Source organism: Podarcis vaucheri, assembly GCF_965113315.1.
Source record: "Podarcis vaucheri genome assembly, chromosome: 9".
Taxonomy (NCBI): domain Eukaryota; kingdom Metazoa; phylum Chordata; class Lepidosauria; order Squamata; family Lacertidae; genus Podarcis; species Podarcis vaucheri.
This window is the reverse complement of record NC_138767.1, coordinates 45,070-65,545: the sequence shown is the minus strand read 5'-3', so window position 1 is coordinate 65,545 and position 20,476 is coordinate 45,070. Positions and strand designations below refer to the sequence as shown.

At 47.2% G+C, this 20,476-nt stretch overlaps 1 protein-coding gene across 1 annotated transcript in view; it reads right to left on the bottom strand.

Annotated features, from left to right (window-relative positions):
• The window catches only part of LOC309540131 (maestro heat-like repeat family member 5), a 66,443-nt gene that overhangs the window by 34,950 nt on the left and 11,017 nt on the right, over window positions 1-20,476 (bottom strand). The window contains exons 6-10 of the mRNA XM_082236820.1: window positions 14,236-14,291; window positions 13,761-13,868; window positions 3,454-3,570; window positions 1,325-1,444; window positions 271-396 (exon numbers count right to left, since the gene is read on the bottom strand). Of these exons, the coding sequence (XP_082092946.1) occupies window positions 271-396; window positions 1,325-1,444; window positions 3,454-3,570; window positions 13,761-13,868; window positions 14,236-14,291 (527 nt within the window). The remainder of the gene's footprint in view (window positions 1-270; window positions 397-1,324; window positions 1,445-3,453; window positions 3,571-13,760; window positions 13,869-14,235; window positions 14,292-20,476) is intronic.

The following is a 20,476-nucleotide window of genomic DNA, read 5'->3' as shown; positions in this document are numbered from 1 at the left end:
GGGACGTTCGTTGAGATTCCTGCATAGCAGCAGGTGGACTAGAGAACCCTCAGGATCCCTTCCAACTCTACAATTCTATTATTCTAATTCGTATAGAAAAGTTATGAAATAAAATAAATCCCGCCCTTCCCAGGTCAGAAAACACGTCATTGATACAGAATTAAAAACCATCACCTGAAAACATTTAAAACATCCGAAATACAGCAATTTGTTGATACACAGTGCATAACCCCATTCTCTTTATCATAAAGGCAAAAATGGCCACAATACCATTGGGCTGATGGTGCAATACTCAATCAATTTGGACAGAATCAGGTCCACTCTTGGGAGAACTTCATCTTTGATTCCCAGGGCCACCTGCCCATAGCAAAGCAGAAGGGTGTTCCACTTGAAGTCCTGGGGGAGGGGGAGACAGTCAGTCTTGCCAGGATCCTGTCCAGCATTACAGGGAAGCCAAAGTCAATGGGATTGCCCTCCTTCTATCATTCCCCCAAAGGTCCTTCCCTTCACTCAAGCAGCAGAGAGTTTGACTTTCTTTTTTGAGAAGACAAGATTCCTGGAATCCCTGCAGACAGAGGTGGCTCCTTAGTGCCCGCTTAGTGGAGAACGAGGTCAGAGGCCTCCCTGGTGAGACTGTGGAAAGTTCTGCAGCAGCCTCTCTGACTGCAGGCGGAGGTGGGAGTGGAGAATCACATGAATCAGCGCAGTGCTGAATTCAGGGTGGTGAGGGCAGCTGCCTTGCGTGTCTAATGCATCCTGCAGGCACCCTGGGAAAGGCCAAGGATCTTGCCTTCTCTGTCCAGCCTTGGGCCCATGATGAGCCAGAGGTCACCAGGAGGGACTATGCAAAGCCTCCATTACAGGACTTGCCACACTTGCTTAAGGCAGTCTCATATGTTCTGGAGTCATTGCGACACAGAGAGACATTGCCAAACAGAGTGGAGCAGAGCAAGGAGTTGGGGAAGCCACAGACAGCAGCAAGGAGGACCCAATGGTAATCAAGCACTTTTGCCCCATGCAACTAATGGGAGACAATGCAGAAGTCGCCTCACCCTCCCTGAGAACCAATGAGAACACCAGACTTTGGCTGTGTCACGAGCAGTAGGCTCGTACTGTAACCGGTAGGCTAGTTTTCGCAGAAGTACAACATAGCCATGTCCAAGAGAAACTCATAACTTCCATATTTATACTTGGGAATAAAAATTGTTTAATTTCAACAAAATATTTTGTTGTTGAATAATATAAAAAGGAGAGGAAAATACAATACCATGAGCATCTCCCCTCCCCGCTGCCCTGGCAATGTACTACTTTTCTGAAATAATACCTGGCTGCTGCTTTCTGTAGATGTTTCATGGGTGGAATAAGCCTTGCTGAAGTTCTCCAAGGCTTTGAAAACCTCATCAAGGTGGCGAGACGCAGCCAAGCCAACTGCAGAAGCAATGCCCTGAAGGAGGAGAAACCAGCCAAAGGAAACAGGGTAAGGAGGGAGCAGGGTGTGTGCGCACATTGCCCCATCTCTGCACAAGTAGATGAGCCAAACCAGACCATGTTTGTCTAGGGCTATGCAAGTGTCCTGAGTTACACAAAACCCTTCCCTGGGTAGAGGAGCCAGGCAATGGGATTCTCTGAAAGGTTTCAGAAACAGAAGACTACAAATGCAAACATTTTAGGCACTTCAGCAGATCAGCACCCTTGGACGGCAAAGGGCTGCACACGACATAAACAACACACTAAAGATCTCTGCTAAATCCAATGGCCTTTTAGGATATAATTCTCAGGCAAGTCTCTCAAGGTGACCAAGAGACTGATGGCACTCCAAGGACTAACCCAAAATGTATTGTGACATCAGCATTCATGGATCAGAGGCCACCTTGTCAGAGACATGGAACGGCCACCTAAGCGGGCAAGGAGACCGCTTCTGAGGTTGCAGGGTTTGAACTCTATCCAGGTGGCTCTCCACCTGCTCACTGACTGCTCACTTGGTGCACCTGGCAATGAACCTCTGGCCCACAAGATAAAGTATTAGCCTTTCAGATGCCATAGGATTCTTGACTGTTGCAACAGAGAAAACCAACAAATCCAGCTCTTGTTCCTAGTCAGTCACCACCAGTTCAGACTCCATGATTAGACTTCTTTGCCCCAATATACATCACTTGATACTTGCTTATGTTGAAATGCACCTGCCGTTTTGCTACCATTTCACTCATTTCACAAACTCTTTCTACAGCTTCTAACAATCCTGTTGTTTTTTTTAAATCACACTAAATAACATAGTATCATTGTTCATCACCAAATTTGGCCACCTCACTGCTCACCCCCAACTCTAGATCTTTCATGAACAAGTTAAAAAGCAGAGGTCTCTCCTTTCTTGTAACTTGAGTCCATCGGCATAGGCCCTACCCTCCAGAGCAGGAGAAAACAAGCTTGCGCCACCTACTTCCTTCCAATGGGAGAACTGCCTCTGCTTCCTGTTTCTTAACCAGTTATTGATCCACAAGGGGACCTTTATCCCATGACTATTGAGCTTACTCAGGGGTTTCTGGGATGTGGCATTTTATCAAAAGCTTTTTGAAAGCCCAATTACACAATGTCAACTGAATCACCCCTATCTGTATGCTTGTTACAAAACTCTCAAGGTTTTGTAAACTGTTTGAAGGTTTTCTTACAATCAAGTTGTATAAGAATTGTGTGGGACGGAAATATACAAATAAAAGAATGCTAAAAGGTTAATGAGACAGGACCTAACCTTGCAGAAGCCATGCTGGTTCTGTTTCAACCAGGCTTCTCCTATCTGCTTCATAATTCCACATTTCATAATGCCTTCCACCGGTTTTCCCAGGACGGACATTCATCTAACTGGCCTGTCATTTCCCAGATCTCTTCTGGGCCCCTTTTTGAAAACTGGTGATCCATCCGCTACTTTCCAGCTTGACCGCTGCATTTCCCACTGCCTTGCCCTTCAGAGAACTCCCTTCTGCTGGTCCTGTGGACAAGGAGGAGGCTGGAGACCTCTCACCTTCTGCTTTCCTCTTGGATTACTGAGCTGTGCCAGTGGCCCAGAATCAGCCTTGGGCCCCCAGGGATGTGTCCAGGCCCTTGAGATCATGTCAGGTGACAGATGTCCCAGGGGAGCCAACTCAAAGGCATTTCTTCCCTCCCACACTCAGGGACAAGCAAAGCTCAAATTCTTTCACCTGGTCAGTGAAATGCCCTGAGGATGGGTGCTCCTCTTTCTCCTCTGGGCCTCCCCACCTGCATTTCCCACGCCAGCCCAGCCCCCTATTCCCTGCCTCAGAAAGTGCAACACTTCGCAGGCTGCTCTCCTTCTCCTGACCCACACTTCGCCCTCAGGTTCAAGCTGGGCCAGCGAGGACAGCAGGAGGATGTGGGGCTTGCCTATAAATGCAACGATGGAGCCCCTTTCCTGGGAGGAGAGCAGCTGCCTTGCCTCACCGTGGCTTCCCAAGGTCCTCTGTGGTGCAAGGCCAGGAGATGGCTGAGCTGCTCCTGGACTAACTGAGAGTCATCTGAGACACGCAGGATGGCCCCATAATACTGATAGAGAAAGACCTGTTGGAAGAAGAGGAAGAAAACAAACATCCACAAGGTCACAGGGAGAGCAGGGGATGAGAACCTGGTGTGGGTATGGGTGTGTGTGTGTGTGTGTGTGTGTGTGTGTGTGTGTCTGGTTGACTGAGATTTCTTTTCCAAAGCATGTTACAATAGTGTTGTGAGCCTTGGTGGCAGTGGGCTGGGATAGGTGGTATGCCCAAGTCCCTTCTAATTCCTGGATCCAGCAAAGATTCAGTTGTTGGAATAGCCAGGCCAGCTTCTTGGTAAATTAATAGCCCCTAAGTATGTGCAGCTGGGGTAACAAAGGAAGTGGCTTTGTGCTGGTAGCTATCCCTTCCTCAACTGGCTTGTAGTTAGAAGGAGAAAAGGCAGAGTTGAGGCATGCGTGAGCTGGGCTGGTAGCAGAAGAAGAAGAAGAAGAAGAGTTTGGATTTGATATCCCGCCTTTCACTCCCCTTCAGGAGTCTCAAAGCGGCTAACATTCTCCTTTCCCTTCCTCCCCCACAACAAACACTCTGTGAGGTGAGTGGGGCTGAGAGACTTCACAGAAGTGTGACTGGCCCAAGGTCACCCAGCAGCTGCATGTGGAGGAGCGGAGACACGAACCCGGTTTCCCAGATTATGTGACTACCGCTCTTAACCACTACACCACACTGCAGGGGGCCGGCAGAAGCCTGAGAGGGAGAGACATGCTTTATTTCTGTTTGAAACCAAGGCTGTGACTATGGGAGAAGCAAGACCTTTTGGGGTTAATACATTGGTAGCTTGGTTTTCAAATTTAATCCGTTCCGGAAGACTGTTCCAAAACCAAAGCATTCCAAAAGCAAGGTGCGCTTTCCCATAGAAAGTAATGCAAAATGGAATAATCTGTTCCAGACTTTTAAAAACAACCCCTAAAACAGCAATTTAACATGAATTTTACTATCTAACGAGACCATTGATCCATAAAAGGAAAGCAAAAGGACTTCCGGGTTAGCGCCATCGGCAATGGCGGAGTTCCTCTGACCGAGAGGAACCCGCTCCATGAGAATCGGGTCTTGCCGCCGCGGCGAAGGCGGAGACCCCTTAAAAATCCCAGGCGGAGGAAGCCTGGGAATGTGGGATTTGGTGGGCACCAAGAGCGCCTCCCCTACTCGCGGGGAAACCCATTTTGGGGCTCCGGAGTGAAGTGGGGTGAGCGGCGTGGTGCTTCGAACTGATTGCTACTTTCATGGAGCGAAGCCACACGGCCGTTGCCGGAGAGCGCTGACCTTTTCCTGTGGACAATTGGATTTAAAAGTAACTACCCGTGAATAAAGCGAAGAATTGGAGTTTTAAAAGCTGAATTTGGCAACGAACGGGGGGAGGCTTAAAACAGGAAGTCCACCTTCCTCCTCTGTAATAGTCGGAAGCAAACAGGCTTAAGCTAAAGCCTTGGAAAGTTTACCTTAAACGTCTAAATTTCCAGCACTAAAAATAGCGAACCCCCCTTTGGAAGCAGGGGAAGGGGGGGAGTTTTTGGACAACATTTGCCTGCAAAAAGAGAGGGAGAAGCTAAATTTCCATCGCTCGGAACCTGGGAATGGGCTGCCATTAAGATCGTTGTACTGCGGAGCTCTGCGTAGACTATGAATAGACCGTTTACTTGATTGAAACAAGAGTGATACATTGTTTCAATTACCCTCTTCTGATTTAAAAGGGACTAAAAAGGGACTTCCGGCGAATGGCGGAGTTCCTCCGACCGGAGGAACTGGCTCTGTGGAAACTGGGTCTTCCCGCTGCGGCGAAGGTGGGACCCGCTAGAAATCCCAGGCGGAGGAAGCCTGGGAACGTGGGGTTCGGCAGGGCACCAGGGGCGCCCCCTACTCACGGGGAACCCCATTTCGGGGTTCCGGAGTGAAGTGGGGTGAGCGGCGCGGTGCTGCGAACTGATTGCAGTTTCACTGAGTGAAGCCGCATAGCCATTGCCGGAGAGCGCTGACTTTTTCCTGTGGACAATTGGATTTAAAACAAGTACCCATGAGTAGAAACGGAAAATTGGATCAAGAAATATCTTAATTTGGCACCGAAGCGGGAAGGTCCAAACAGGAAGTCCGCCTTCCGCTTTTTGTACATAGACTGAAGCAAAAACCTTGTAAGCTAAAGCCTGGAAAGTCGTTAAAAAAGTCAAAATTTCCTTCATTTATAACTACTGAAACCCCCTTGGAAGCAGGAGAAAAGGGGGGGGGGACTTTGTTTAACGCCTGCAGGAGAGGGAGTGAAGAAAGATAAGTTTCCACCATCTCTAACCTGGGAATGGGGTGTCAGAGACAGAAATTGTTGGAGAGGTTTATTGACTGTGAATGGAATACTTTGACAGATAGCTAAAGAAGAGAAATAAACTGATTCCAATGTTGCCTTTTGCATTTTAAAGAAACAAAATATCTGAAAAATGAAAGTAATTTTCCCTTGTTGGACTTGCTTTAAAAAGATGGATACAAATAGAAATTGTCTCCTCTAGAGGGAGCTTGCTAAATTGTTGCTGCAGTCTACTTGAGGACACTACAGCTGTGAGATTAAGATCGTGGGACCAGTCCTTTTGACCTTGACTAAATATGAGCTGGGAGGAAGGTTTGGTGCTTGCTTTATGCAAGACAAGTGCTTTGTTGGAACAGATGTATGAGAAGGTGGATTTGATGAATGAGAAAATGGATTTGATGACTGTTGTGGTCAATAACTGTGGACAAACAGGGAATATTGATACAGAAACCATTCAGGGACCAAATCAGGAACCTGTATTGATTGGGCAAGTGCAGAAGATAATGGAGGAGGTTGCGGTTGCACCTCAAATAATACAAATGGAGAGATCCGAGGCCCTGCAGGAGCATAAGCCACTGTTTTTGAAGATTGAAGTTGGAGTGGGCCAGGGGGAGTCTGGAGCTGAGGAGGTTCTTAATTTTGGAGAGACTTTGAAATATGCTTTTAAATATTTTTTGGATTACATTGATGACTGTGAGGAGTGGGATTGTGGGGAATGGGCTGGTCTGATGAAGGGAGACGGAGATAATTTTGGGTTGGAACCTCCCAGAGACCTACTCCTCAATGAGAAAGGAAAGAAATTAAGAAAGAGACCAACAAAAGACAAGGAAAAGTGCAGGTATAAACAACAAGAAGAAGATCTGCAGAAGGGACATGGAAGAGACTTAAGGGCCTCGGACATAAGACTACCAGGTTGATGGACTAGATGGAATGGACAGTAAGGACTGACATGACCCGAGACCAGGAAGAAGAGACATTGGATGAGAATTGGAAGAAAATTTATAAAGAAAAAAATTTATTTAGGGAATTAGCCTAAAATTAATGAATATTAGGGAAAATGTTGGAATGAAACTATATGGCTCTAGTAGAAATGATATCAGGAGTTATGTATAATTGAGTATTAAGTTTCAAGCTCTAAGGTATTTTACGGTAAGATAAGGTTAAATAAATTAAGGTAATTTGAATAACAGAATTATGGGGAAAATATGGAAAGGATTTGTTGAGTTAATTAATAGGTTAAATTGTTAAGATAAATTATTTAATAAAAATTGAGAAAGCTGGAAAGAATTTGCTGAAATAACTAATTAAACTAGAACACAAAAAGGGAGGTGTGAGGAGGTCAATGAAACAAGCAAATGGAAGTTAAAGATATGTAATATGGGATTTGTGTCTTTCCCCCCCCCTTTTTTATCTTTTTGCTGTATTGTTGTATTGGTTTTTATGTTTTGCTTTTCTTCTTTTCTATGTATTGCAGTGTTGTTGTTTTTCCCCTCTGTAACTCTGAAAATATTAATAATTTTTTTTTTAAAAAAATGGACTAAAAGGAGTTAAAGAAACTGAGTAATACTAGCTGAGATTTGATACTAAATATACTGGTGCAATTGTGATTTTTTTAAAAAAGGGGAAAAAGGCGACACTTTGGACTAACATAATATAAATAGTAACTATTTCCCTCTAGAGGAGGACTTTGAAATTGCTACAAGGAGTGGAATTTTCCAACTCTAAAGATAAGACTGTGGGACTGTGGAATTGACCTTGAAGGGCTTAAGTGTTATGGCAGATGGAAAAGAAAAAATAGACTCGCCAATCCAAGAAAAAACAACAAGGTCTGGGAAGTCCTGGCAAAGAGCCTCTACATCTGGCCCTCCTGCCTCATCTGTAGCTGTATTAACACACTCAAAACCAAAAGGAATGATTTCAGAAGAGGCTCTGGCACTTGCTCTGAGCAAAATAAATGAATCATTGGAACAAATGAATTAAAAATTGGATCAAAATACACAAAGTATAAATAGTTTGAGACAAAAAGTTAATTCTAATACAGAAGCTATTGAGAAATTGATTCAGGAGTCTAATTCAACTCGACAGATCGCAGAGGAAGTTAAGGAAAAGGTTGTTGCTGTGGAAGCGAAGGTAACTCAACTGGAAACAGAGAGAGTTCCAGACCTGCAGAAGCAATTTGAGGACCATAAGTTGGCGCTTTCTATGATTGAGCTCAAGGAGAAACAGACAAACTTGAGGATTAGAGCGGTACCTGAACTGGAAAAAGACTCTTTGATAGACTATCTCATGGAGGAATTTGCAGACCATTGGGACCTGGATTTGGGAAAAGAGGAGTTCAGAATTGTGAGGGCCTTCAGACTTGGAAGAGGAGGGAAGAAGGAGAAGAATAGAATAAGAGACTGTTTGATTACCCTCCGATCTAAAGAAGAGAGGGATAAAATTTTGGGCTGGCATTACGAGAAGACTTTGGTAATACATCAGTCAAGAGTGGAAATATTTAAAGATATCCCAAAACATCTTCTGGACCTTAGGTCCAATTTTGGAGATCTGGTTGCTCTGTTGAGAAGGAACAAAATTATCTTCAGGTGGGAATTCCCTCAAGGCCTATCCTTCAGTTTCAAAGGAAGGAAAATAAAAATAAGATCAGTAGAAGATAAAATAAAGTTTCTGTTTAAGTACGAAGAAGACCTACAGAAGGGAATTGGAAAAGAGCAAACAGCATTGGACAGAAGATCACCAGATAGAGGATCAGAGCAAAGAGCATTGGAGAGAAGATCATCAAACAGGGGAACGTTGGACATATCGACATTATCCTTTGGATTGGACCCCCCAGTGAACGTGCCACCATCACTACCAACAGAAGAGGAGCAAGCATTGGGTGCAGTTGGGGGGACATCAAAGTAACCACATGATGGCGCTGCAGGTCTTGAGTTGGAATGTTAATGGACTGAACAGCCCGGAAAAAAGGCGGAGAGTATTTCATTTATTGAAAAAATAGCATTTGGACTTGATTTGTTTACAAGAAACAAATGTGACAAGGTTACACAGGAAGTTATTGAATAACAAAAGATTAGGCCAAGAATTTATCTCTTTGGATAAAGTTAAAAAAAGAGGAGTGGTCCTCTACGCAAAGGAGAGTCTATCACCAAAATTTATATTTAAAGATGATCAAGGAAGATTTGTAGCAATTGAAATTCAAACGCAAGGAGAAAAATTCTTAATAATAGGTATTTACGCACCAAATGAAGGAAAATCGGAATTCTTTAAAAAGTTACATGAGACCCTGATGGACTATATGGATTACAATATGATTTTGATGGGAGACATGAATGGCGTAGTGTCTACAAATATGGATAAGGCACAAAGACAGATAGTTACCAAGGATGGAAGACTACCAAAAACTTTCTTTGATATGTCTGAAAATATGGACTTAGTTGATATTTGGAGAACGAAGAACCATCTGGGAAGAGAGGGAACTTTCTTCTCCGAGGCTAAAATGACATGGACAAGAATTGACCAAATTTGGGTAACTAGAGGACTGTTTCCGAAGACTAGCAAAGTTGAAATCTACCCTAAGACCTGCTCCAACCGTGAAGCAGGGAAATGAAATGCCGTGAAGATGGAAATGAAATTGATGCCAATCGGTTCCTTTAGATGGAGGATGAATGATACTTTGTTTAGGAATGAAGAATTTACTAAGAAGGCACAAAAAACTTTGTGAGACTATTTTGAGATAAATATGAACACTACTGTGGAAAAAAGAGTAATCTGGGATGCAAGTAAAGCTGTCATGAGAGGATTTTTGATACAACAGAATGCAATTAAGAAGAGAATGCAAAATGAGAAAAAAGACAAAATCCTGGAAAAAAATAAAGGAAGGAGAGAAGAAATTGAGGGTGAAACCAAAGTCCCAGGAGATTTTGAAAGAGATAAAGTTATATCAAGTACAATACATGAAAATGACGAATCAGGAAATAGAATGGAAGATCAAACAGATGAGACAAAAGACATTTGAATCGGCAAATAAGTGCGGGAAATTGTTGGCTTGGCAAATGAAAAAAAGACAAAAACTTAATACCATTACGAATTTGGAAGTGGAAAGAAAGAATATACAGAATCCAGTGGAAATTAAAAGTGCTTCCAGAGGTATTTTAAACAATTATATACACAGGAGAAGCAGAAAGAAATGGATATTGATAAATTTTTGAAAATGAATGGACTACAAAAAATTTCCCAAGAAAACAAATTAATGCTGAATTATAAAATAACGGAACAGGAAGTAGAAGGGGCCATTCAGAACATGCAATTAGGTAAATCTCCAGGACCGGATGGACTGACTTCTAGATATTACAGATCTTTGAAAGAATGGTTAATACAACCTTTAAAGGAAGTCTGTAATGAAATATTGGAAGGGAAAAGGGCACCAGAGTCGTGGAAGGAAGCGTACATTACACTTATACCGAAAATAGAGACTGAAAAGACGCAGCTCAAGAACTACCGCCCCATATCACTGCTTAATGTGGATTATAAAATCTTTGCAGACATTTTGGCTAAAAGATTTAAAAAGTTGTTAGCAGAAGAAATCCATAAAGATCAGGCGGGCTTTCTTCCGGGCAGACACTTGTCTGACAATACGAGGAATATAATTAATATCTTAGAAAAATTACAAGTGAAGATTAATACTAAAGCAGTTTTGAAAGCCTTTGACAACATTTCCTGGAGTTTTATGAAGAAGAATTTATTGGGGATGGGGGTTGGTCAAGGTTTTGGAAATGGTATAGGTGCAATTTACTCAGAACAAAAGGCCAAATTAATTGTGAATAATGTAGTGATGGAAGAATTTAAGATTGAGAAAGGAACACGACAAGGTTGCCCAATCTCTCCATTGCTTTTTATATCAGTCCTGGAGGTTTTGTTAAATATGATTAGAAGGGACCAATTGGTAAAAGGTATACAAGTGGGAGACAAACAGTACAAATTGTAAGCATTTGCTGATGACTTGGTATTGACTTTACAGGAGCCAGAATCAAGTACTAAAAGAGTATTAGAACTGATTCAAGAATTTGGTCAGGTAGCAGGCTTTAAGTTGAATAAGATGAAAACTAAAGTTTTAGAGAAAAATCTAACTGAGATTGAGAGAGATAAGTTTCAGAAGGAGACAGGATTGACATTGGTTAAGAAAGTGAAATATTTAGGGGTTAACATGACTGTTAAGAATGTGAATTTATTTAAGCATAACTATGAAAAATGTTGGACTGAAGTGAAAAAGGATTTAGAAATATGGTCAAATTTGAAGCTATCGTTGTTAGGCCGAATTGCTGTGATAAAAATGAAATTTTGGACAAAATGGACTGTTTCAAGAAGTGGCAGAGAGATATCTCTAGATTTGTCTGGCAGGGCAAGAAGCCTCGTATAAAATTTAAGATATTAACAGATGCTAAAGAAAGAGGTGGATTTGCCCTGCCAGACCTTAAACTTTATTATGAATCAGCTGCATTTTGTTGGCTGAGAGAATGGATGCTTCTTGAAAACACGGATGTGTTGGATTTGGAAGGCTTCAACAATGTATTTGGTTGGCATGCATATCTGTGGTATGACAAGGTTAAAGCACACAAAGCGTTCAAAAACCATATTGTCAGAAAAGCACTGTTTAATGTTTGGATAAGATACAAGGACTTGTTAGAAAATAAAACCCCAAGATGGTTGTCACCAATGGAAGCAAAGGCTCAGAAAAAACCTCAATATGGAGGCCAAATGGCCGAAGTATTGGGAAATTTTGGAACAAGAGGGTGACAGATTAAAATTGCAGAGCTTTGAAAAATTAAAAAACAGAGTACAAGATTGGCTCCATTATTATCAAATAATGGAGGCATATAATTTGGACAAAAAATTAGGCTTCCAGGTAGAAAAATCAAAATTGGAAACAGAATTGTTAGACCCTAAAGTTAAGAATTTGTCAAGAATGTATAACTTGCTGTTGAAATGGAATACTCAAGAGGAAACGGTGAAATCTGCTATGATTAAATGGGCACAAGATGTTGGACATAATATTATGATGGCTGACTGGGAACAGTTATGGACCACTGGTATGAAGTTTACGGCATGTAATGCATTAAAAGAGAATTTAATGAAAATGATCTATAGGTGGTACATAACACCAGTCAAGCTTGCAAAAATCTATCATCTGCCCGATAAGAAATGTTGGAAATGTAATGAAACTGAAGGCACATTCTTTCACCTTTGGTGGACATGCCCAAAGATTAAGGCATTCTGGGAGATGATCTATAATGAAATGAAAAAGGTATTTAAATATACCTTCCTGAAGAAACCAGAAGCCTTTCTCCTGGGCATGGTCGGCCAATTGGTGTCAAAGAAAGATAGGATTTTTTTTATGTACGCCACAACAGCAGCAAGAATACTTATTGCAAAGCACTGGAAGACACAAGATCTACCCACCAGGGAAGAATGGCAGATGAAGCTGATGGACTATATGGAACTGGCGGAAATGACTGGCAGACTCCGAGACCAGGGAGAAGAGTCGGTGGAAGAAGATTGGAAAAAATTTAAAGTATATTTACAAAAATATTGCAAAATTAATGAATGTTAGAAGGATGCTGGAATGAAGTTATATGGTTTTAGCGGTAATGTAATAAAGAATTAAGTAAAAGTTGATTGATAATGGGCCAAAATAAAAAATTTAAGGTTAGACAGTTAAGATAAATTATAGAACAAAAATTGAGAAAGATGGAAAGAATTTGCTGAAACAATTAATTGAACTAGAATACAAAGAAGGGAGGTGTGAGGAGGTCAATGAAACAAGTAAATGAAAGGTAAATATATGGAATATCGGATGTGTGTTTTAGTGTTATTGTTCCTTTTTGTTGTATTGTTGTATTGTTTTTCTATGCTTTTCTTTTTATGTATTGTAATGTATGTCCTGTTAAATTTTTTGTTGTCTTTTTTGTAATTTCTAAACCTTGAATAAATATCATTTAAAAATAAATAAATAAAATGAAAGCAATAAAAAATTTACTGAACACACACAAAAAAGAGCTACAAAAACAAAATAAATAGCAAAAACAGACAGACTTCAGCGTAACACTCAAAATGGAAGTGTGGCACTCAAATCGGAAGTGTAACACTCAAAATGGAGCATGTTTGGCTTCCGAAAAAAGTTTGCAAACCGGAACACTTACTTCCAGGTTTGCAGTGTTTGGGTTCCAAGGTGTTTGAGTACCAAGGTGTTTGAGAACCAAGGTACCACTGTACTCTGAGCTCCTCCATCGTAGGCTGAGGTTGTATATGTGTGTAAATAAACCACAGATCATTCTCCACTGTCCCTCATTCCCAGGAAACTGAATGCTGGGGAAGCACCTGGAACCTCTGGAATCTCTCACTGCTTGGAGACTGGGGTGGTGTGCAACATAGAAAGTCCTTCTTCCTGCAGTACAAAGTTAAGCTGTGGAACTCCCTCCCACAGGAGGCAGGGATGGCCACCAACCTAGATGGGTTTAAAGGAGGAATGGCCAAATTCATGGAGGAGGGTATGGCTTTGGGTGGCTCCTGGCCAGGATGGCTCTGCTCTGCCTCTACAGTTGGAGGCAGCAATGCTTCGGAATCCCAGTTGCTGGAAACGGCAGAGAGGGCAGAGAGGGGAGAGGGCTCTTGTGCTCAAATCTCGCTTGCAGGTTTCCCTTTGTGGCTGGGTTAGGGGTTCAGGGGCAGCATTTTACAGCTAAAGGGAACTGAACTAATGGACAAAAGAAACATGACTGGATCACATGAAAACTCCATGAGAAACCTCTTCTGGAAAGCTGACTGGATTGCTAGGACCCCACTGACCCCAGGGGTGGCCAGAGCCCCAGGCTCTGCAAGCAGAGCAGTTCATGGGGATTCCTTCTTCCACGAACCTTCTCTGGGCTTTGGTCGTTCTGGGTCTGCTGCACTCTCATCAACTCACGGCTGAGCTCTGCACAGCAGGCCTTGTCCGTGACGTCAATCAGGAGCCGCTCCACAAACTGCAGGACACAAAAGGGAGAAACAGACTGAAGGGCAACAGCTGGCTCTTCCCAAGGCCCTCCACTGCGATGCCAAATGCTTTGGAGTGGCCTTCAAGATCGCCCAAATATATCCCTTGATTTTGTTTTAAAAACCTGACTGGTGCCTGAGGGTCCCCACTGTGGTGCCATCAGCAGAGAAAGGCTGTTTGAACCTAGCCAGCAAATTTAATGTACTTTAATATCACCCCACCCCACAAGTTAGAACAGCCCCTCTGTGACATAGGTGCACCAGTTTCCTCCTGCCTCATGACTGGTTGGCTCTGCTTAGGTCACCTGAATAAATGCCCCCCCCCCCGCCCTTGAGGAAGAAGAGCTCTCACCTTACCTCCACCAGCTTTCGCTCCCACACATCAGTCTTGTAGGCGTCACTCTCTGTAAAGGCTGCATAGGAAAGGCAGGCAGTGGATCAGGGCCACTGAGTTTCATGAGCATCATAAAGCGCTTCAGACACTAAGTCTGTGGAGCAAGCAAGGATTGGTCCTTTTGGCCTATGCAATGCTAAATCTGATGGTGTGGGCTTCTGTCAGAGCTGCTTGAAGATCCTAGCTCACAGAGGATCACGCTAGCCAGCGATCATTTAGTAAAAGTCTTTATTGAATTACAGTTTCCATTCTCACGCTGCTGCGCGCAACTCTACGTCTAGTAGCTAGATCGACGAAGCTCCGTCTGAGTCTCCGCCCCGTGCGCACCAACTTAATATCCTAGCCCTGCTCCACCTTTTCCGCCTGACTGTCCTCCTCTGGGTCCCTCTACCCCCCGGGGCTTCTTCCTTCCGGGATTCTTCTGACGCTGACCCGGACCCTCCTGCCTCCTTGCGCCGGGCTTTAGGACCTGGCTCCCTTTCCGGGCTGCTTACTGCGCCGCCTTCCTCTGCATTTGAACTTGGCGCGCGCGCCCAACCTTCCACTTTCCTCTTAACCGTTTCTTCGCTCCCCGATGGAGGTGTGGCCACTCCTGACTCATGCCCTCCCTCCTGTGGTGAGCTGCCAGCGCTTGCCCCCTGGCTCCCTTCCTCTTCCCTGCTCTCTGGCGGTGACGCTGGTCCCGATTTCCAACTGCTCTCCTCTGAGTCCCCTCTGGCTCTATCTTCCTGGGGTGCCCCCCTAGACTCCCCCCTTGCCCTGGCCACTGGTGCTCCTTTCTGTGAATCCTCTGATTCACTGGAAAGACTCGGAGATCTCGGGTCGTCGTCATCACTCATCTTTTCTTCTGCCTCCTCCCCTTCGCTCTCTGTTTCCTCCCTTGCCCTTGCCTCTGCTCCTAAACCCCTGACATCCATCCCCCCCTCGAAGCCCCCCATTCCCCCCTCCCCTCCTTCCGGTGCTGGAGCTGGGGTGTGCTGTTGCAAAGGGACGAACGTCGGATATCGTTCGCTTCCCGTGGCGGGCCTCCATCTGAAGTCTCGCGGGTCTTCCTCCCTGCTCTCGTCGACGACGGTCACCTCCGCTTCCATCTCTGTGCCGCCGTGCTCGAAACCAGGGTCGTCCCCGAAAACGTCCATGTCCGTCTCTCCCTCACTTCCTCCTGGCGGCGTTGCTCGTCCTGGGCCTTCCAGCCACCTTCTGCGGAACTGCTCCTCTGGTCTATCGTCCCACCAATACGAGGGTTCTGATGCAGATCCCGAGGGTGACCCCTCCGGGGAACGGACGTCTTGTGTCGGGTCCTCGTCCGAGTCGAACCCCCGGAAAGTGCTGGCCGAAAGCGTGGGCGTGAAAAGCCAGTCGTCGAAAAAGTCTGCTGGCATAGGTCTATGTGGGAAGAGGGCATGAAACTCGTCTTTGAGTAGAGGTTCGTCCAAGGCGTAGCCCGGCACCCAGCTGTTCGCACTGGCCAGGGTGCCCTCCTTGGCGAGAAAGTATTCTACCCCCTCTTCCCCCCATCTGGAGTCCAAAATCTCCGTGACGTCATTGATGCGCTCCTTCTGTGCCACTCCCGCGTGCCCCGTTCTGTCTCTGACCGGACTCGGCGCCGTTCCGGGTTCCTGGAACCTGTGCGGTGCCTTGTAGGGAGTGAGCACCGATCTGTGGAACACCGGATGCATTCTGGAACCCTCCGGAAGTGCCAGTCTGAAAGCTACCGGGTTGACCTGCTCTTCGACTTGGTAGGGTCCCAGTTGTTTATGCCCTAGTTTCTTCTTGGCCAACGACCTGGCCGGCACTGCGTGGGCTGCTAACCAGACCCAGTCTCCCACGTGGAGCTCTTCGCCAACCCTTCTGTGCCTGTCCGCTTGTACCTTGTATGCGTGTTTGGCCAGCTCCAGGTGGCGCCTCAGCTGATCGTGGACTTCCTGCAGCTCCGACGCGAACGCATCTGCTGTCTGCGGCTCCCCCTCCCCCATTCTTTCCAGTCCCGGGAAGGTTCTGGGGTGCCTCCCGTTGTTGGCGAAGAACGGCGTGACCCCCGTGGACACGTGCTTCGTGTTGTTGTAGGCGAACTCGGCAAGCGGCAGGTAATCCACCCACGTCGCAGGCTGTTGATTCGCATAGCATCTCAGGTACTGCTGCATGATGGCATTGACCCGCTCCGCTTGCCCGTTGGTCTGCGGGTGTCTCGCCGACGCCAGGTTGATCTTGACGTTTAGGAAGCCCATCAGCTTCTGCCAGAAATTCGAGATGAACTGCCGCCCGCGGTCGGACAGAATAGACCGTGGCAGACCGTGAACCTTGAACACGTGGTCTATGAACAGTTTGGCGGTTTGCTCCGCCGTGGCCACCTTCGCACACGGAATGAAATGTGCCATCTTGGAAAACAGGTCCACCACCACCAGCACTGCCGTCTTGCCCCTCGAGCTGGGCAGATCTGTGACAAAGTCCAGAGCCACCCTTTCCCAAGGTTCGACCGGAGTTTGCAGCGGTTCCAACAGTCCTGCCGGCGGTCTGTGCACTGGTTTGGCCCTCTGGCAGGTGTCACACCTCGCCACGTAGTCTGCGACCTCCCCTCTCATTCCAGGCCACCAGAAATCCCTGGCTACTAATTCCACCGTCTTCTCCTTGCCAAAGTGCCCGGCCGTGGGCGCGTCGTGCAGCTGCTGCAGCACCTTGGCGCGAAGGTCGTCTCCCGGCACGTAGATGGCCCCTTTACGGATGAGCAATCCATCTCGTAGCTGGAAACCGTCGGCCGCAGCCTTGCCCCTTTGCACCTCTGCCATCTTTGCTTGCGCGAAGGAGTCATCCTGCAACGCTCGTCGCACCGCCTCCAGGTCCACGGTGGCCGCGGCGCACGCCCATACTGTTGGTGCGAAGATGTGCATGGCGGCCGCTGGCGTTGCGTCCTCCAGATACTGTGGCTTACGGGAGAGGGCGTCCGCCATGATGTTAGTGTCCCCCGGGACATACTCTATGCGGAAGTCGAAGTTCGCAAAAAACTCAGCCCAACGTATCTGCCTCTGGTTTAGGAACTGTGCCGTGCGCCAGTGCTCCAGATTCTTGTGGTCCGTGCAAACCTGCACCGTGTGCTTGGCGCCGATCAGGAAGTGCCTCCACGCTTTGAACGCTGCATGAATGGCCAGCAACTCCCTGTCCCAGATGGTGTAGTTCTGCTCGGACTTGCTGAGCTTCCTGGAGTAAAACGCTCCCGGCCGCCACACCCCCTGCTGGTCCTTTTGCAGCAGGACCGCCCCCACGGCTCTGTCCGAGGCGTCTGTCTCCACCCTCATCGGCCTGCTGGGGTTGACGTGAAGCAGCTGCTCTTCCGACGCGAAGAGACGCTTGAGTGCCTGAAAGGACTGCTCCGCCTCCTCTGTCCAAACGAACTTCTTTTTCTTGGAGCTAAGCGTGTCTGTGATGGCCGCTGTCTGCATAGCGAAGCCCTTGATAAACTTGCGATAGAAGTTCGCAAAGCCGACAAACCTTTGGACCTCTTTTCGGTTGCGTGGACTCTTCCAATCCAATACCGCTCGAACCTTGGCGCTGTCCATGGCGAGCCCCTTGTCAGACAACTTGTAGCCCAGAAAATCCACCTCCGTCACGTCAAATTGGCACTTCTCCAGCTTGGCGTAGAGCCTATGTTGCTTTAGTCTGGTCAGCACTTCCTTGACGTGTCTGTCATGCTCCTGCTGCGATTCCGAAAAGATCAGGATGTCATCTAAGAAACAGACGCACGTCTTGTAGAGAAGTCCCGCCAACACGTGATGCATGAAAGCTTGAAAAACGTGGGAGCCATTTTGCAATCCAAAAGGCATAACTCTGTATTCGTAGGTACCCAGTGGCGTGAACATGGCCGTCTTCCACTCATCTCCCTCCCGCATGCGAATGAGGTTGTACGCCCCTCGCAGGTCTAACTTGGTGAACACTTTTCCCTTCCGCACCTTCGCCAGGAGGTCGTCGATTCGTGGCATGGGGAAGTCCGACGGCTTGGTCCCATTGTTTAAAATGCGATAGTCCACGACCAGTCTTTTTTGGGGCGTGTCTCGCTTTTTAACAAAGAATACAGGACTGCCCCCCGCTGCCTTGGACTCTCGGATGAAACCGCGCTCCAAATTATGATCTAAGAACTCTTTGAGTTCCTGCAGCTCGTCCTCTGACATGGAATACAGCTTCCCTTTGGGCAGCGCCGCCCCCGGCAGCAGGTCAATTTTGCAGTCATATGGTCTGTGAGGGGGTAGCCTGTCCGCCTCCTTCTCGCAGAAAACTTCCAAAAATTCTGCGTACTTGTGGGGAATCGCTTGCAGCGTGCCTAGCTGCAGCTGTGACTCCTCTTGCTCCCCTTCCTGCTGGGGCATGATGCAGTGTTCAGCACAAAAGGAAGAGCCGAAGGTCAGCTGCCTCTGGTACCAAGCCAGCGCCGGGCTGTGCTTGTCCAGCCAACTCATGCCCAATACAATGGGCGTGTCCGATAGCTGAGTGACGTTGAAGCTGATGATTTCCCTGTGATTCCCAAGTCGCATCACCATTGGCGGCGTCTGCTTCACCACTTGCCCCCCTAGCAACTCCCTTCCATCCACCGTGACAACCTGCAGGGGCAGCGTGGCAGGCAGCAACTGTATAGCGTGCTTGTCGACAAACTCCTGCCCTATAAAGTCCGCGTTGCTGCCCGAGTCGATGGTAATTGGCACGTCCATGGTGATTCCATTGGGCAGCTGGAGAGATGCGGTGAGCCTCACCACTGGTTTGGGCGGGAGGGGGTTCACGGGCTGTAAAATCTCTGGGGACTGCTTCACTGACATGTCTGGCTGGGCCCCAGTGCCTCTTCCTCCAGCCAGACATCGTCGTTTCCCTGCTGTGGTTCTCCTTGCTGCGTTGCTGCAGTCACCATTGCTGAGGCTGCAGTGAGCTTGTGGAGCCTCTGGGGACACTCTTTCGCCATATGCCCTGGCTCCTCACAGACGTAACACTTCCTGTTCCCTCTAGGAGGCTTCGCTTTCACTGCTGCCGGTGCTAGGGCTCTGGTTGCTGACTGAGCCCTTGCACCTCCAACCTCCATAGGTTCGGCTCCTCCTCCTGGCGGAGGCGTGGATTGCGCCCGCGCTGCTTCTCTGGGAAGGAAGGAGGGGCCCCTGGCTGATTCGCGCCCTCCACGCCCTTCGTCCCTGCTCCACGGACGTTCTTCCAGCCTCACCCCCACTGCCAGTGCCCTCTGAACGACCTCCTGGGTGGTTCGGGGTCTCTCCCCCCTCGCGATCTCATCTTTAATCAAGCTGTGCAACCCCTCCCAAAAGAGGTCTCTTACAGGGGCCGAATCTCTGTCCCATTCCAGGGCACTGACCAAGGCGAAAAAGCGGGCATGATACTGTCTGACGCTGGCCCTCCCTTGTCTTAGCCCATGCACCTCCTTCCGGGCAAGATCCACGTCAATACTTGATAAAAAACACCCATCCATCGCTTTAATAAAGGCATCTGCATTCTGGAGCGCCGGATCCTTATCCCTCCATAAATTGCGTAGCCATGCTTTAGCATCCCCATGCAAATGGGCCATGATGAATCCCACTCTCTCTTGCTCATCTCTAAAGTCTTTATGCAGCAGTTGCAGTGCGCACAGTACGTCTGCTCTAAAGTTGGGATACTGTTGCAGGTTCCCATCGAAGTGAGAGACCAGCCCGCCTGTTCGTCTCGCCAACCCAATTCCCTCCTGCCGGGGTGTCTGCTTCGTCAGCACGTCTAACCTGATCTGGAGATCCCTGCAGGCGGCAGCTGCCTCCTCCTCTCTCTTCCTGGATGCGAGAGCCTCGGCATTCAGTTGTGCCACTGCTTTTCTGAGTTCCTCTATCTGCTGCTCAGCCGTCATGTCGTCTGCTGTTCGTGAGCTCACTAGTAGGCACCTGTTTCTCTCCCCTCCTCGGGGCTGTAGATGCCCACAATTTGGAGACGGAGCTTACTGTCAGAGCTGCTTGAAGATCCTAGCTCACAGAGGATCACGCTAGCCAGCGATCATTTAGTAAAAGTCTTTATTGAATTACAGTTTCCATTCTCACGCTGCTGCGCGCAACTCTACGTCTAGTAGCTAGATCGACGAAGCTCCGTCTGAGTCTCCGCCCCGTGCGCACCAACTTAATATCCTAGCCCTGCTCCACCTTTTCCGCCTGACTGTCCTCCTCTGGGTCCCTCTACCCCCCGGGGCTTCTTCCTTCC